The sequence below is a fragment of the Trachurus japonicus genome, chromosome 15 (assembly GCF_045865225.1).
Source record: "Trachurus japonicus isolate A0001 chromosome 15, Traja_1.0".
Taxonomy (NCBI): domain Eukaryota; kingdom Metazoa; phylum Chordata; class Actinopteri; order Carangiformes; family Carangidae; genus Trachurus; species Trachurus japonicus.
The window spans coordinates 26370169-26388212 of record NC_140921.1 but is presented as its reverse complement, the minus strand read 5'-3'; the positions used below and the strand labels follow the sequence as shown (position 1 = coordinate 26388212).

At 43.1% G+C, this 18044-nt stretch overlaps 1 protein-coding gene across 1 annotated transcript in view; it reads left to right on the top strand.

Moving 5' to 3' along the window:
• Positions 1–18044, top strand: part of thada (THADA armadillo repeat containing) — a 115710-nt gene that overhangs the window by 63646 nt on the left and 34020 nt on the right. The window contains exons 30-31 of the mRNA XM_085800822.1: positions 10370–10473; positions 15517–15599. Of these exons, the coding sequence (XP_085656948.1) occupies positions 10370–10473; positions 15517–15599 (187 nt within the window). The remainder of the gene's footprint in view (positions 1–10369; positions 10474–15516; positions 15600–18044) is intronic.

The following is an 18044-nucleotide window of genomic DNA, read 5'->3' as shown; positions in this document are numbered from 1 at the left end:
GGAGGTCCGTCATAAGACAGCCGCGGCAGACTCGTTTATTCAGTGAGTGTTGTGGTAGTTGTGATTGTTTGTGGTTGTCATGGTGATGAGGCCGGCGAGAAAAGAGGACAGTAAACATTAAAAGTCCGCCTGTGTTCCTGTTTTCTGAGCATCAAGATCCAGACCACCACAACCAACCCTCAATTTACATTACTAATAAAGTATTTAAAAAAATAAATAAAAAGATAAACCGTCTCTGGCGACGCACATAGGGCAGTGATCCTAAGTCAATTCAACTAAGTTTGTCCAAGTGGAGTTGCCGTACGTGGCTTGTCACAGCTGTCACAAACTGAGCACGGTAACTGTCAAATTTGAGCACCAGCATGAAACAGAGGAAGAAATAATAGCCTCTCTCAAATATAAGCCGGTCTCCAATACAGGCCGGTTCCCCTGGGCAGCTAAAGTAAATAAAGGCCTCGGCCTCTATTAGAGGAAATACGGTAAGTTGGGGCTGCCTTTTGTTTCCAATTTAGTAATATCAATCTTGGCGCAAGTAGGCTGACGATGTGTCTCAGGCTTGATGTAGTTCCATTCCTGTTGTTCACATAAAGCCAACTAAGTGAAAGCAGACAATTTGGGAGGTCGAAAATCATATTCTTGTCTGAAGAAATCGTGACAGAAGAAAGCCTGAGGCCTCAGCTTCACTCCAGTTGGTACATGAAACCAACTTTAGAGTTATGTTTTTGTCAATTCTTTCATGGCTTTCAGAATATATTGCTGCTCTTTTTGTTGCATCACCTCTTGTCGTCGTCTTTCTCTGCTGTGGTTTAGTGTTCCCTGACTGGAGAATCAGCACCACCAGCTTTATTTCACTGACTTAACTCCTGATATCCACATCGCTGTAGGAAATGGAAAGAGGACATAGCAGACTAGGAGTCAAAGACATGTGTACACACTCTAGATCAGCTCAATTAAACTCTTTATCTAACTAACTAACTTTAAACACACTTTTGTCAGGGTGAAAATTTGAGTAAGTTAATGTTGGTTTGCCATTTTGAATTTTGTCTAATCATCATAATCAAATAAGACTCAGAGATGAATGACAGGACGACAGCAGCCTGGTTTGTCCTCTGAGTGGCCTCAGCAAGGACCTACTCTGTGAGAAAACATCTTAAAACACATTGGAATCACTTCCCTCACTCCAACATCCAAACCTCTTGGGGAACCAGAACGGCCTAATCAGCCTGTTGGACAGACCGGCACTAAACCAACCCGACACGCGCCAACAACAGCCGTAGGCCTCAAAGCCTGCTACAGGTATTAAACCTGCAGCTTGTGGTGGTTTGAGGAGGGGCAGCTTGGCAGATGTAATCCTTTGTGTATTTCCACAACAGAAGTTAAATGAGAGAGAGACTGAGAAGAGAAAGAGCCTTGAGAATTAGGATTATTGCTGTTTCTCTGGCAGCGGTGATGTTCGGTGTTGTTTTCCCCACATGCATTCTTTCCCGCCATCTTCCAGCTATTTTCCTTTGGTCCGCTGGTCACGCCTGCTGCCTCTGGCCAGTGGTCTGCCTCGGAGCTCTGAGAAAACCTAAAGCGTTGAACCAGTGAATGCCTGAAAAGCCTTCATATCAAAAGCCTTCTTTTAATACCACAGAGGACTGATCTGATTGGGACAGAATCCCAGGTGCTTGATTCTGGTCTCAGACGTTAACCCTGAAGTTGCAAGAGCGGCCACACCAGGGAGTGTCCTCTGTAGTGTGATAATAATCACTGATCGATAGTAACACAACTTCAGGGTCAACCACTCTGTGTAATGGAGATTTATAGACCGAATCGCCTTGTTGTTTACATTCTACTTCCGGGTAGAAAACCAGCACGTAATTTGAATGAGATCAATAGTAAAGAACGAGAGTTTAGATCATATTTTTCACGCTCTATCACTGTTTAGACACATCTGAAATGATTGAAGAAACATTACTATTTCTGTGTGTGTGTTTTGTGTTGCTATGTGTTGTATTTATTCAGTTTGGGGGAGTCACAGTGTCTAGAAAGCATCAGTGGCTCAGCTGTACAGGGACAGCTAACGGCGGTAGCAAGGCTAACATCAGGACGTCAGCTGTTAAAACCCTCCCGTTGTCGGACACAACATGAAACTACTCCAGTTAGCTCAGTCATGTTGTAACTAAGATATCCACTGGAGAAAATATTTTTTCATGGACCGTTTATTGAGTCACTGAGTTATTAAAGTTAAACAGCTAACTGTTAGCCCGGCTAATCTATGATAACCATGACTAATTATAAAAATGTGCACACACAAATAGTAATGTTTGTCCAATCATTGGTTTTATAGACTTTACAAACATCAGATTACTCTAAACGGCGATATAGTGACATGAAAAATTAGATATACTGTATACAGCGAAACTCTCGTCCGTCACTATTGTTCTCATGCTGGTTTTCTACCCGGAAGTAGTTGTAAACAACAAGGCGATTCGTCCTATACATTGTTGTCCTCTGACATTTGTTGTGACATATGGGCTTCTCCATATTCTCACCTCATCATAGTTAAAGTTAAAGATACTTTATTAATCCTTTGCAGGAAATTACAATGTTACCAGCAGCAGAAGACAACACAAGACCACAAACACGCATCATGCACAAAAATACACAAAACACAATATTATCTTGCCATTCATTCTCAGCCTGAATGAATTATTATTAAGATCAAAATAGAAAATTATCAATCTGATTTGAACATTTGAAACCCCTGTTCCACCAGATCTTGCAGACTATTGCAGCTTCTCTTCAATGTCTTTACAAAATCAAGAAACCCAAAAAACTAAATTCATTTATCTCACTATGGGATGTCCCCAGGGTTTTCAACCACATTTCACAGTGGAAATCACAGAGTCTGCTTCTAGGCCGAGGTCACATGATGAACTGAGCCAACTCTATCCTTTATCCTATAATAAAGATTGTCATTATTTTATAAAATGAATATTCAACTTTTTAAAAAAAATACTTTTAAAGTAATTATTGAAAATGGAGCCAAATATCCCGATTAGAATCGGTTAAGATGTCCAAACCGAATGGAAACGCTCCATATAAACAGCTCAATCAGAATAAACTTAAACCGAAAGAAATGAAAATTGTGTCATGTCAACAGTGAAAATGAATGTTGTCTGGTTCCGTTCTTTCTGCGCATGCTCCATGCCAATGTAAATGTGTAGTGACGTTTCTTTACTTGCAAATGCTTGAATGTCAAAACTATGAACAGCTACTGAGCTGATCAGACCATAGATCTCCATATTTGATCAGTCGTAGGATGTTTTGATTTCTGAGTTCTCAACAGGCCTGAAAATTTATATCCAACCAGACTGGACCCGCGGATGTTGAAGCTCAGACCCAACGCAGCTCACTAGCAATAATTCCCGGCCTGAACCCAGCCAGACTCGGCCAAAGGAAAAAAAAGAGGAAAAATGAGCTGAGTCATTTCTATATAATTTTGCCAACTGAACCAGCTTCGTCTTGCTGGGTTGTTCTGGTCAGACCGGCCCGTTAAGAACACTCACCACACAGCTGTCCGTTCTGAATAAATGCAGTGGCTCATGTAAACACCCGATCGGATTACAGTAGATCATATCACATGTGAACAGTTAAAGCAGATATCAGTGGCACGGCCGTTTCGGCTAATGCTGTGTTCAAGGCAGGCTTTTGAAACCGTAAGTTACAGCTTCAAGTCACAACTACGACTTGGTAGCGTTCCAGGTAACCCGTAGCTCGTGTTTTTACCGTCCTGTTGTCTGTGAAAGTTCCCTATAACGGCCACTCGTAACTTCCGACCCGTGAACTCGTACCAGATCGAACTGGTATGACTTCACAGGAAGGAAAAACACAAAGTACGAGTTTCCTTGAACGCACCATGAGTTAGCAGCCCCCGCCCTTGTCAGGCATCAATTGGTCCTCGTGCTACGTCACCACATTCACGCGCATCCCTTGGCTGCACACACAGCCCTTCATGCCGTTCTCTCCCCTCATTGGATAACACTTGTATCCCACAAGGAAAATTTTCTCCTCGGGTTACAGCAGAGCAGAGTGACGGAGAGACTCGTGTTTAGGCTGAAATACTTCATGTAAGTGATTGCTGACGGAAAATAGGACTATTTAGGACTTATATTAACAAAAACATTCCACTGATATCTGCTTTAATCATAAAGATTCCGAATTAATTCAATCAGAAAGAGGAAAAAACATTCACGTAAACCCACCAAAATGATATATGGTCAAGAAGATCATATAGTAGGCTGCTGGTGATGCACTGGGTTTAAACTGTTAAAGTGAGAGTGACTGTAGACGGCTGAGGTCATATTTCACCATGGTCAGAGGTTAAGCTTGTTTTCTCAGTGTCGATGGAGTTGAACATGTTGTCTAATGTTGCAGTAGTGAACACCTGGTTTACATGGTCAACACTGTAAAGAGTCAACTCTGCAAATTCAGTTCAAGTTTTCAGGAGAGGAGATGAAGAGAGAGAACTGACCCCTGTTGTTGTTGTAGAGGCTCACAGTTCATCTGTTTCAGGTGACACAAGCACTCATGTTTGGATTTTCAGTCTCACACACAAGTTCAAGTTCAAGTCAAGTTTAAGTTTATTATCCTTGAAGAGGAAATTCACGTGGTCATTGCACAGTCCATACATACATACAAGCATTAAAAAGGTAGGATACATACAAACAGGCATGCATAAGGATATCAGCAGCTCAATTCAACATTATCTGCTGTTGAGCAGTCTAATTGCTGTTGGCACGAAGGATTTGCCATGTCTCACAGTTCTGATTTGTTGCTGGAGGATTCTGCCCCCTGGCCTACCACTCCTTCTGAACCTTACATGGAGAGGGTGTGTGTGATCATTCAGGATCTGATCAGCCTTTTTTAAGATCAGCTCCTTGTACAGTTGGGCTGCCGATGCCTGATCGATCCTGATGATCTTACTCGCTGTCTTAATCATACGTTGTAGTTTGGCTTGATCCTGGGCACGCATATTTCCAAAACGCTCTGCAGGACAGTTTTATAGAACATTTGGAGGATACATCAGTCTATCCTGAAATAGCTCAACCTCCTAAGGAAGAACAGCCTCTGCTGTAGCTTCCTGGACTTACTTGTCGCAAGATCATTGAATTTAAGTTGGTTATCTATTTCAACTCCAAAGTATTTATAGGTTGAGACCCTCTGGATTTGCTCACCATTTATGTTAGGGGGGAGGACAATTATCTTTCTTTTACTAAAATCAATTACCATCTCTTTGGTCTTTTTGGCGTTGACCTCCAGGAAGTGGTCTGAGCACCACTGAATAAAACCCTGTGAAAACCCTCCACAGATGCTCTTTTAGATTTAAAAAATCCGGTATCATCTGCATATTTAAAAAACGTGTGCTCAGAAGAAGCTGCTTGACAATTATTTGTATATAAAGTATGTAACACTGGGGACAAAACACACCCTTGAGGAGCACCGGTGTTAATGATCTTTGGTGATGAGAGAGCTGAATTGAACCTCATTCGCTGACTACGATTGACATGCACACACACACACACACACACACACACACATACACATACACGGATGCCCAGTGGTCATGCATGCCAACACAAAAATACATACCTCACTCTGGACATAATGGAAATAACAAGCAGCTCTCTGGGGGCCCTTTGGGCTGCACTTGATGAAGTAGTAACACAGACATACACACACCACTAAATGACTTGGTTGTCACACCCATGTGCATATGAGTCCATATGGAAGCTTTGTTTGGGTAAGAATGCAGCTATATGGAGTGAGAGAATGTGTTTATGTCTTTATATTTAGCCTTTAGTCTTTATAGGGATCTCTGGGCCTAATTGGGTGCGTCCACACTATCTGCTTTTATGTGAATGTCGATTTATATGTTTCTTTGTGCTTGTGTTTTACTGGACTGAGCCACAAATTGACGTGCAATTATTTGCACTTGTGCTTGCTGTGTGTTTGTGTGCGCGTGTATGTGCGTGCGGGCGTGTGTGTGTGTGCGCGTGCTGCCGCGTGTGGTCAGTCTGAGGTTGTGGCAGTGGGAGGAACGGCAGGGCAGGCTGATAACAGAGTCTGAAAGGACCTCACATCCACCACTACTATTTTTACTGGGCTCCAAAAGAGGAGTAAGGCTTGTTGCAACAGAGAAACACACATGCACGCACACACACACACACACACACACACACACACACTCACACTCACACACGCACACACACACAGGCCATTAAGCGGCTCACTAGAGAACAAGATGTACAAATAGGCTTTAATATTTCTCATATTTTGCAATGATGTTTTTTCCCCTCAAGAAAGTTCATGGGTAGATTGCCACAACAGATATATTTTAAAAAGTATATCAGGGAGTTAAAGGTACATTGTGTAGGAATTCCTCCCATCTAGCTTTGCGGTTGTATATCGCAAGCAACTCAATCGTATTTTTCATGCTGCATTCATGTTAAATTGGGCAGACGGCAGACAGACAGCAGCCGCTGCACGGAGCGGCATAAACAAACCTCTATGTAAACTAGTGTTCCGTCAGCACGAGGCAAAACAATACACGTGACAATAATTGTCATGGCGATGTCGTATTGTTTACCTGACCCACGTTTTACCGGCTTTCTCTCCACTTCTGTGACTAAAATGACATCTGGTTTGTTACCGACGGCCGTCTGCCCGACTGCAGGTGAATGCAGCATCAGTGTAACGCTCCGTTCCTCCTCACTGCGTTACCGCGGTGACTTTTCACAGACGCCACCTCGACCTGAGCCGACAGCACCGAGCTTACCCGCTCCATGTAGATATGAATGATATGAACGGCAAATTCAGAGCTGAAAGGAACACTTCAGTTTGTTGATGGGGGGGAATACTGATTAATGAAAAACATACTTTTGAACGAAATAATCGATTTTTGTGAATAGATAACAGGAGAAGTTACACAATGTCCCTTTAAAGCTGCATTGGTCAATATCTTGATAGTAAAAATTGATCAAATGAATTAGAGGTGTTCATAGCAAATAACTCTGAACTCAGTATTGCTGTTCTCATCAACCCTGTGGAAACTGCAGGCAGCTGTTCAGAGACATACTATGATAAACCTGCAGTGCACCAAGCAGACAAGATTGACTTGGAAACACAGAGAATTATTAAATGGTTAAAATGCCAGATATTAGATGCTAGTGAGATTTCAGTGAGTCTCTATGAATCTAATGAATAGATGATGAGAAATGTTTTCTATATTTTGAGAATACAGGCATCAAAAGAAGAAGGAGGTGAAGTGATCCTTCTAATTTGACATGACTACTTTTTTTCAATGTACGTGAAAATTCGATTGTATGTAGTTATATTTGAAAGAATAATGATTCAAATGATACCTCTTGTTTAGGTGTAGTAGTTGTAGCAGGACTGACTGAAGCTTTGTGTCATCTAGAAATAATTTGATTTTTAAAAATAAATCACAATGACACTTACAAATAGTGGATGGGGGAAAAAAACTTGTTGTTAGATTAACAAAAATGATTCTCCACTAGGTGCCTGTGCTGCAGTCTTATCCTCTCCCATCAATTTCTCTTGATCCAGCCCCAGCATCTCCTCCCACACGGGGTGTAGTTCTGTACTCTGACTTTGGGAGGAGGAACAGGGAGGCTGCATTTTCTATAAATATTTCAGTTTTCTCCATGCCAGGCTGGATTGAGCTGGTTGAGTCTAGCGTACAGGGACTTCCCAGCCCGGTGGATGAGGTGGTGTAGCTGTGGAGTGCACAGAGAGGGAATGAAGACGTAGCCCTCAGAGCCTCAGCCACTTCCACGGAAACCAGTGGTGGTGGGGGCTGGTGCTGGTGCTGGTGCTCCTGCTGCTTTAAATGAATGCTTCTGAATGAGTCTTACTCATTTCGTAACTGTGTAATAGCACTGAACACGAAGTACTCAGAATCTATTTTGAGGTGCATGTTGTTGTTGTTGTCGAGTGTAACGCCAGGTCAAACTATCATTTAGACATTTTTCATATTGGTCAAATTGCAAAGTTGCAGTTTGAAGTATATTCTACAACAGGTGAGCATTCCTCCAGTCACATGGGACTCATGGAGATGAATGAGAAGATCAGTGAGTAATTGTGGAGGCTGGTTCAAGTCCAGTTGTTTTATTAGGACCAGTGGATCTTTGGGGTTCAGTATTTGGTATTTTGGGAATCAGCGCCGACACTTGATTGGTGGAAAAGCCTTGCAGAGAGTGACAGCAGGAGGAGCAGGGACGTGGGGGTCTGGAGGCTGTTTGTGTGAGCCTGTGGGTGTTGCCTGGGCGTGGAGACTGCCTGAGGAGAGAAGGGGGCAGGCCAGGATTTAGTGGCCGGGCTTGGTGCTACGTGGTCGTCCTGGTTTTTCCCCACGTTGCCTTCCTTGCACAGCGTAATGAATGGCTTCCTACTGGTCTGTGGCCATGGCCCAAGCTTAAAGAGTATACTTACCGAGGCCCAGAATACACACCCCAGCCAGCCAGCCAGCCGGCCTGCCAGCCTGTGTCCTGCTCTCTGAACACTCCCCAACCACCAGTCCACCTGCTACTAAATGTTTTACTCTCACTCCGTCACATCAGCCACAATGACAAGAAAGATTTTTTTTTGTTATAAATATGTTTTGTTTTGTTTTTCACCACAAGCTGTTTCAGACTTATTGTCTTCTCCTCGGGTCCAAGTTGAGTTAAGCACCAAGTAGGTGGTTCAATGTCTCTGCAGTAGAGCTCAACAATTAACTGATTGGATCTTATTCTTGTCATTTAATTTGGTAAATACTTTCCCCACTCTGAGCATTCAGGAACTGTCCCCTTAGAAATATGCTTCGTCATGTTCGGTCACAGGCCTGAGTTGGTGATATAGATGACACAAGAGCAAACTAACCTCATCAGCGTATAACTAATACCACCAATTTGTTTAATCACTCAATGTACTATCACACTGCTGAATAAAAAATGAAAGTGTGAATGGTTCAAGAAAGGGAAATTCTGGAGAACTGAAGTCATTGTTTTATTAGTTCAGTTGATGAATCATCACATCCTCCTCTGGATGTTTGTTTCAGCACAGCAGCACCGAAACATGATCTGGTTTCAGTTTGATAAAGTTCATCTACTTTAATCAGCTAAAGTTAGAAATACAAGATTGAGGAGAACAGAAATCACATTTAGTCCATTTTTGTCCTTCTTGATTGGTCATTTTATGAAACATTGTCTCATAACATAAAAGGCGTCTGTGTTAGAAACAAAGTCTCCAGGGTGGCCCTCGAAGTCTTTTCCATAAAAAAAAAAAAACAACACTTTTTGATAAGTCTCTGTCGGTGTTGTGTTGGGTCATACAGCTAGTGTTTGTATCCTGGAGGCAGAGCTATTTAAAGGGGACATATTATAGAAATATCACTTCTTGTAGCCTCTTATATTTGGGTGTTTGTTTTGCCTTCCAGCCCCAAAATGTGACAATTGACAAAAAAATCTGTAATTTCCAGGCTCCCTAGGTTGAAATCCATGTGGTTTTACGAGCTGTTCCCTGTTTTCATAATCCCACCCCTACCTTGTACCAGTAGAAGGGGCGGGGCAAGCAGTGGTTCATTTGCATTTAAAGGGCCAGGTACTGAAACCAGCTGTTCTGAACAGGGTTGTTTTGAGAGGATGAAAAGAGCTGTGATGTTTGATCCTTGGGGTATTTTGACCAAAGCATGTCACAGACATGTCTTTAAGACACCTGGGAACTATTTTAATTTGTGAAAAAGGGACATACCGTACTTTTCGGACTATGAGCCGCTACTTTTTTCATCTGCCCCGGTGGCCCAGCTCTTGTCTCTGCGCAACACAAACGCGCTCTGTGACCCATAATCTTTTGTTTATGACGGTTAAGACTACACAAACACACACGTCGCAACATCGTATATGTTATGTAATATTATCCACCACTCCATTTATTGATTTTTCGCCGGCTTCGTTGTAAACAAATGCACATGGCCGAGAGGAGCGTAACCAAAACGGAAAAGCGACTGGACTTGCATAGTTCCCCTTTAAGACACCTGGGAACTATTTTAATTTGTGGAAAAGGGGCAGAATATGTCTCCCTTAACATGCTGCATTTACCCTGAACGGTTGTACACAAACAGAAAAATGTCTGAGTAGCAATGTGATTTGAACACAAGGTCCACAGACCAGCTGCAAAACTTAGAATATGTTTTGTTCTGTGGATGACTACACATAGCAGCACTGAGGTCAGACTGAGCTGGTTCATGTATGAATGGTAGCCCAAAAATGTATAAAAATTCAAGTGTGTGTGTGTGTGTGTTCCTCTGTTTGTGTGTGTGCAGGTGCTGTTCCTCCTGCGCTCCTACCAGGCCGACTCTCACAGACCGCTGCCGTCAGGAAATGGCATCGGCGAAGCCCTCAGTCAGCGCATGTGGCTCTGCTCTGGGTAATCCTAGACACACACTCACTCACTCACACACAGATAAGCATCCCTCCCTCTTTTCCAGCTCGCTCACCAGAAGAATGGCTCCTTGTGTCACCAGCGATCCCCTCCCCTCATGTCCTGCCTGAGCTTTCATTTCAAAGAGACCGCCTGCTACACACACACACACACACACAACCCTCCTCCCCCCACCTCTGGCCCTCTCACCCAAGACTGCGGCCTCAAGATGGGGCACAGATTACCTTGCCCCCCCTCCCCCCACCCGGCTGAGGTCAGGCCCAGGTCTGTGGTGGGCTGTGCCACCGCCTGCAGCAGATAACACAAGGTCGCCGGGTTAGCAACACTAGCCCCGCTACCTCCGCTTGGTTACACTGATGAGCCTTTATTAAGATGACCGGGTGAATTCTTGCTCACCGGAGCGCGCCCGCAGACTGTCCATTTGATCATGCAGCCCTACAAAGCCCAGCACCCACCAGATCTAAGGACACCACAGGTCAGAAGATCTCTGTTTTTGGGAAAAGAAAAACCTCTCTCGTCCAGAACACCACTAATTTGAGCGGCCGCCTTCCAAAGAGGATGGAATGCATTGTTCGTCTGCTCTGACTCAGTGTTTGGTTTGAAGTCCTCACACCGTCTGTGTTGTGTCATTTTTTTTGTAACGGCTGCAAGACGCTCACTCCCTCACTGCTTCTGTTCACTGCAGTTGACTTCACACCAGAGCTGGTTGGTCCGCTTTAAAGGGATAGTTCACCCAAAATTGAAATTTCACTCATTATTTACTCACCCTCATGTGGACTAAGGGCTGGGAGAAGTTTCAGAGTTATCTGTGGCTTCTCTGAGTTACAGGGGGTCTCGGCATAGCAGTGCATGTCCATATAACAGTTGCAAATGGATACCAACTGTCTTCGTAACAAGAAGACACACCAAAAATGCTGCTCGTATGTAATGTCCGTCTTGTATTGAAGCCCCGAAATGCGAAATTGTCCCGAAAAAAATTAAATAAGTCTATTTTTCAAGCTTGTTTTGTAGCGGAAGCTTCCCGAAGCTCCTCTTGTCGGTTCGTCAAATTTGGACGAACTGGGAAGAGGACAGACCCTGGTTCATCCAAATTTGACGAACCGGGAAGAGGAGCTTCCGCTACAAACAAGCTTGAAAAATAGACTTATTTAATTTTTTTCTTTCATTATCATGAGTACATAATGAGTGAAATTTCAATTTTGGGTGACCTATCCCTTTAAACGGACCGGGGTTTGTTTCCTGGGATGGTCCGCTTCGCTTGGGCAGGTGGTGCAAGGGTGCTTTCACACCAACAGCAGTTGGTGCGCACTAAACAGTCCATTCCAACCAAAAGCTCTTAGTTCGGTTCCTTTTCGTCGGTATGAAAGCATCAATCGCTCTCGGGTGCAGACTAAATCAACAAGTCACAAGTCATGTAGTTAACGATCACAATTACTCCAGAGCTTTTTAATTAAGGTAAAAAATAAAGCATAGCCACGGGAGAAATCCTGCTTAGTTCCTCTTTAACGTTGGTGCGCCCGCCATGACTGCGCTCACCGATACTTCCCGAGTCACCGTTCAACAACTTAGCATTTTTCTCATAGACATTAATGGGAAAAGAAGCAGCTATAAAACGGTGGATAATTTCTTTTTGAGTGTCACAACCCCCGCAAAACGACTCGTTTCACTACCAGAATTTGATCCATACAGTTCAATTATGTCTGGAAAGTCTAGAAGAGCCGCACGATTAAATTATTTAATTCCCGTTCTAGTTACTGTAGCCGAGAGCTAAATCGGAAGTTAGTCGGCTGAAGTCAGTACGCCTACTTCCGGTTTCTTCCCGAATCCGAAGTTTTTTTTAAAAGCCCAAAGCCAAATAGTGCACTGGCTGTACACCCCTAGAGTGAGCTATTAGAACAAATAACAATAAATGCAACAATGTTACAACTTTCAGCTCCACAATGGAACCAAGTCCTCTTGGTCAGGTGTGAAAACGACGGTTGGCGTTGGTTGTGTTGTTTGCATTGGGATCTCATGCTTCCACCACTTACAACCTGTTTTGTAATGTTACCTCACACAAACACACACTCAGCCCGATTCACAAGACTCCAGGACTCATCCCTTCCCAAATCTGTTCTCACTTAAACCACAGGCACACAACCACACACACACACACACACACTCCCCTTTGCCCCTGTTGCCATATTCCATCACGTGTGTCGTGTGTGTGTGTGTATGTATGTATGTGTGCATGAGGTGTGCAAAGCATGTGTGTGTGTGTGTGTTATTAATATCTGAGTGATGAAAATGTGACGTCAAGCTCACACACTGTGTCCTTTGTTTTCACGTGCACACTTGTGGGCTCTCACGGTGTTGTGGTCATACCCTCAACGGAACACACACATACACACACACACACACACACACATGCACTACTTCCACTTACTACTTACTCATACAGGCTGACATAACACATTTACCTCAGTTGTCCTGAGTAATACATCAGTAGTGCTGCTATTATGAACACAAGGAGTCAGTGGCTTCATAGTAAATGAAATAAACTGCCTCCTCCATGGGGCAGTTGGGGCATTGGAACTGATTCCCCAAGGATTCACTGCAAATGAAAATGCGTGTCAGTCAGTGTGCGGTTGACACAGTGATGTCTTTTTAGTTTACTTGATCCAATCACAGGTGAGACTCACTGACATTCTTCATTCATCAGTGAGAGCTGGATGGTTGTTTTTCTTTCTTCTTCACTGGCTCAGTCAGTGCTCCCTGACCTCTCATTGGTTCCACCAGCCCTGCTCTCCCCTCTCTTCATCTTGTTTTTTTTAAATGAACTGTGTAGAACTATATCTTTGGAAAATGTGTCTGAGCCAGTGAAGAGAACGTCAACCACGTTGCATCAACTATTATTGATACAACGATGTTAAAAATGTGCAGTCACTAAATAATCAGGTGATTGATGATTACTGTATATGTGTATTTAGTATTATTTATTTATATATGTTTAAGCTAGTCGACTAATGAATTGAAGGCCTTTGGTATTTAACGGTATATTTGACTAAACTCTGAAATGCCATTTTGGCCCAGGAATATTCACATGATGGCAAAGAAGAAAACAGAAGTACCGGTACTCAGACCATGAATTCACTACTATGTCAAACCTCTTTGTAATTGGTTCAGTAATTAGAGTCTCCACTCAGAAGTCTCTTCAAACTGTGCACACCTGGACGTGGGTGGTTCATCCCATTCCCCTGACAGATCCTCTCAGGTTCCATCAGACTGGACAGGAGGCATCTGAATCATCTTCAGGTCTCTCCACACACGCTCCATTGGATCGAAGTGTGGGCTCTGGGACAGTGTCCTCCAGTGATACGATTCTGTATACCATATGATGAGCAGTGTCTGGTGTTGACCACACAAAGTGTTTGGTGTGTTGTTACAGTTCATATTTAGAGTTCAGGTTTTGTCTCATCTAGAGATGTCATGATTACTTGTTTTCACAATTAATCGCGGTATTAAACGCCACAATTAATTAATCGTAACAATTTCCAAATACCGTCACTTTCCAAAAAAGATTATGTTGGAAACACAGAGGCAGGTGTGCGCCAAAGTGAAGATAAATGTAAGAAATACTGGTCCATTTACCTAATGTAACATACGATTGGTAGGAATTTAACTGTTAGTGAGTCATTTGTGCTAAAAAACAAACATTGATAAACTTAAACATTTGGTATAGATGACAATTAATGACTTGAATATTTAAAACACTTCCCCTGCATGATTAATAATTGGTTAATGGTTATATATTAATAGTAGAGACTTAAAATATTTAGTGTAAATAATTAGTAATGTCATTATATTTTGACTGTATTTGATTTTACACATTCATATGATGTAAATTAATTATTGCATAATAATCATGATAATCGTAATACCGTGATTATTTCTCTGACAATAATCGTACAAAGAAAATCTATAATAATCGTGACATCCCTAGTCTCATCAGACAGAGAATATTTTTCCCGGTGCTCAGAGTGGTTCATGGTCGTCCTTTGTCTTGCTTCACACATCGTTGCAGAGAAGGTCGCCTGACATGCACCTCCAAAAAATTGCGACGGACCGCAAAGCCTGTGAGTGGTCCACTGTGCCTATCGTTATGGCAGTGAATTGCACAGCAACGCATTTCCTCGACGCAGAACTTTCAGTGAAGTCATGGTGTGGAGTTGCACAGAAGCATAAACCAGGCTTAAGAAAAGTCCTGGTGGTTTCAGACTTGTTTCAGTACACAGTTACTGAGGCTGCTGTGCTCCCAGGAACACTGAAAGCTTTAGAAATGGTTTTATATCCTCGTCCTGATCTATGTCTCACCACAGCTTTATTGCAGAGGTCTACAGAGTCTACAGTTTCCTGGACGTGATGGTTTGGCTCTTCTAGAAACATCTCATGGATAATTAAAGCAAATAGGATGCACATGACCATGATGTAGAATACCACAGCAACAAGTCAGAATATCTTTATTTTCGACTTTTTGAAAAACATTTTTGGGTTTTAAATTGTTTGCAAAAATTGCAGTTGCATCCTTTTAAATAAAATCTACAGCACAATAAGTGAACTCTGACCCTCATAAAATTAGATTTTTCTATCTTACACCTGGAATTATTCATATCTGCTTTAGCCAGTTTGATCAGGATATTAATGCCAGCACTGAATAACACCAAATCAAAGGTTTGTGACCTAATTCAGTCGTTTGTGGTGAGACATGAGTCTGTTTGCGAGGAAAATCTCTGTCTGTGATCTTTATGGAAAATAGATAATCAATGACTGGAGGCTGCAGTGTTGTCGTCTTTGCCCCTGATGTCTACCAACATTTACTCAATGAAAGCAAGCCCTCATCAATTCTGTCAAACTCATTCAAAGCCAGATTCTAAAAACATTTTTTTCTGTGCAAGATCGATGGCAGAACTAATTATCTGAGGTTCATTTGTTGAAATGGAATAGTTTAAAGAAAAACCCTTTGTCTTTTGTATTTTTGCCTCTTTTTAGACAGAACAGCTGTGTGGTGACCAGAGGAGCCTTTCTGGATGTGCTGGTGTGTCTCTGTGGGCCAAAGATCAGTCTTCTGGAAGGTGAGTAGTTACTGTGGAATGTCATCTACAGTGTAATGAAGAATTGCCAAAATCTAGGGATCAAGACAGAAATGCATCTTTCTCTTGTTTGTTGTTAGCAGCAGATATACTTAAACTGGCAAGAATTTCACAATGACAAGTTTTCAGAGGACACCTATGCACACCTGTGTCCACCTCCTCATTGGTCGGTCCATATTGTCTATAAAATAAGACTGAATGCACTATTTCTATCACACAACTCTCTTTTGCTAGCGAGCATGTTTTCCTGTTAAATTGTCCTTTTCCTGTCCTCCACTTTCCTGACACTACAAATATTGAAGTTGTACTTAACGGTTTCTTGACGTCACCCAAATGGTTACCACTACGCATGAAACCAGCAAAAGCATTAGAACTGTCTTATAGTGAGGATAGTATGGCGGTTGCATTTTGTCCCATGACTTTTGAAGGATACCTTTTCCAGTCAAGCTACACTGAATTTCAAAGTAATCTTTTATCTTTATCCATCTCTATCTGATTAAATTTATAGAAATGTGAGTTATTATGCTAATAATTGATTTTTCATTTACTATTTACATGAGTAAATGAGAATAAGAACTCATTTGTCACTTCTCCTGTCATCTATTCACGAAAATCGATTATTTCGTTCAAAAGTATTGTTTTCATTAATCAGTAATCACCCCCATCATCATTGGCAGCGTGACGGTAGGAAACCACGGAAACTCAGCGGAGACACCGGAGCTGTCGGCTCAGGTCGAGGTGGCGTCTGTGAAAAGTCACCGTGGTAACGCAGTGAGGAGGAATGGAGCGTTACACTGATGCTGCATTCACCTGCAGTCAGGCAGACGTCCGTCGGTAACAAACCAGATGTCATTTTAGTCACAGAAGTGGAGAGAAAGCCGGTAAAACGTGGGTCAGGTAAACAATACGACATCGCCATGACAACATATTGTCACGTGTATTGTTTTGCCTCGTGCTGACGGACCACTTGTTTACATAGAGGATTGTTTATGCCGTTACGTGCAGTGGCTGCCGTCTGCCCAATTTCACGTGAATGCAGCATGAAAAATACGATTGAGTTGCTTGCGATATACAACCCACAACGCTAGATGGGAGTAATCCTACACAATGTACCTTTAACAAAGAATTGTGGAGTCGGATGGCTGTGGGTTTAAAAGATCTTCTGTCTTTCCATGCCCTGCAACGAGAAGAGAGCAAATACTGAATCCATTATAGAGAAATTTAAAACTCTGGCCAATTATAGATTTCTAACCTCACATCTATCTACTGGCCTTTGAGATTCCATGATTGCGACTGTGTAGTTCTGTAATGCCTGGCTATGTTTGTTTTTCTTTCACTCTCAAGTGGTCAGGAATCTGCTCTCTGACATTTGAAGCCCACACTGATAATCTGCATCATTTATTTCACTGAATGTCGAAGTCGGAGCCTGTGGAGGGTTCTGCTGATGTAAGACAGTTGGAGTTGAGAATTCCAGCACGCAGCAACTGTGTTCCCTCCGTCTGTGAGTTTGACTTTGGATACTTGTAGGTCTGAACAGGCGAGCTCAGAGCGTTTGCCGGCGAGGCTGTCGATGTGTTCTCCAGTTAGACGGATCGTTGACAGACATGAGCTTCATGTCTAGGTTAGTTCAGAGAACCCCCCTGGTGTGGTGTGGTGTGTGTGTGTGTGTGTGTGAGTGACGGGAGGGGGGTTGCTCCACAGTGGAGGAATGTGAAACCAAAGGCGAGTGATCTCTGACAGATGGTGGGATTGTGCCTATGACCCACTTTATGGAGGGGTGCTGTACAGAGAGGGAGAAAAACGAGCGGGGAGAGGGGGGGAGGCACTTATGTTTTTGGTCGGCCATGTGCTGAACACATGTTCGCCTTGACAGTGGAAATACCAGAGATTTCTCAAAACAAGCCTGTAGATGGAGGAGCTGGCCCGGCCCGGCCCGGCTTGGCTCTGCTCCTTACATAACTAAATAGGCAGTTTTTAGCTCCCATCTCTCTAATGCCTCTATTATTATCTTAAATCTGTCTCCGGGCCTCATCTTCTCACCTCTCTGCGGTGGCGTCTGAGCCCTCAGTGGGTCTTGTCTTTCTGCTTCTCCCTCTCTTCTTGTTGTGTAATTGCACTTTTCAGACAAATCAGGTGTTGAGTTAAAAAGCCACAGGCTGGGCAGCTCCATGTGGAAGCAGCAGCAGCAGCAGCAGCAGCAGCAGGCCTCACAGGGGCCTGGCAGCGCGGCTGAAGGTCAACACTTGGCTCTTCCACCATTACTTCTCTTTTCCCCCCTTTTGCCTGGCACAGTGCATTGAATAGGAACTTTGCATTTACCAGCCAATTCCTCCCGCCTCTGAACACAAGTCTTTGTGCGTGTGTGTGTGCGTGCACATTTCTCTGCCCCAGCCCTTTCATCCAGGTGGACTCATAAAAAAGCCCCCA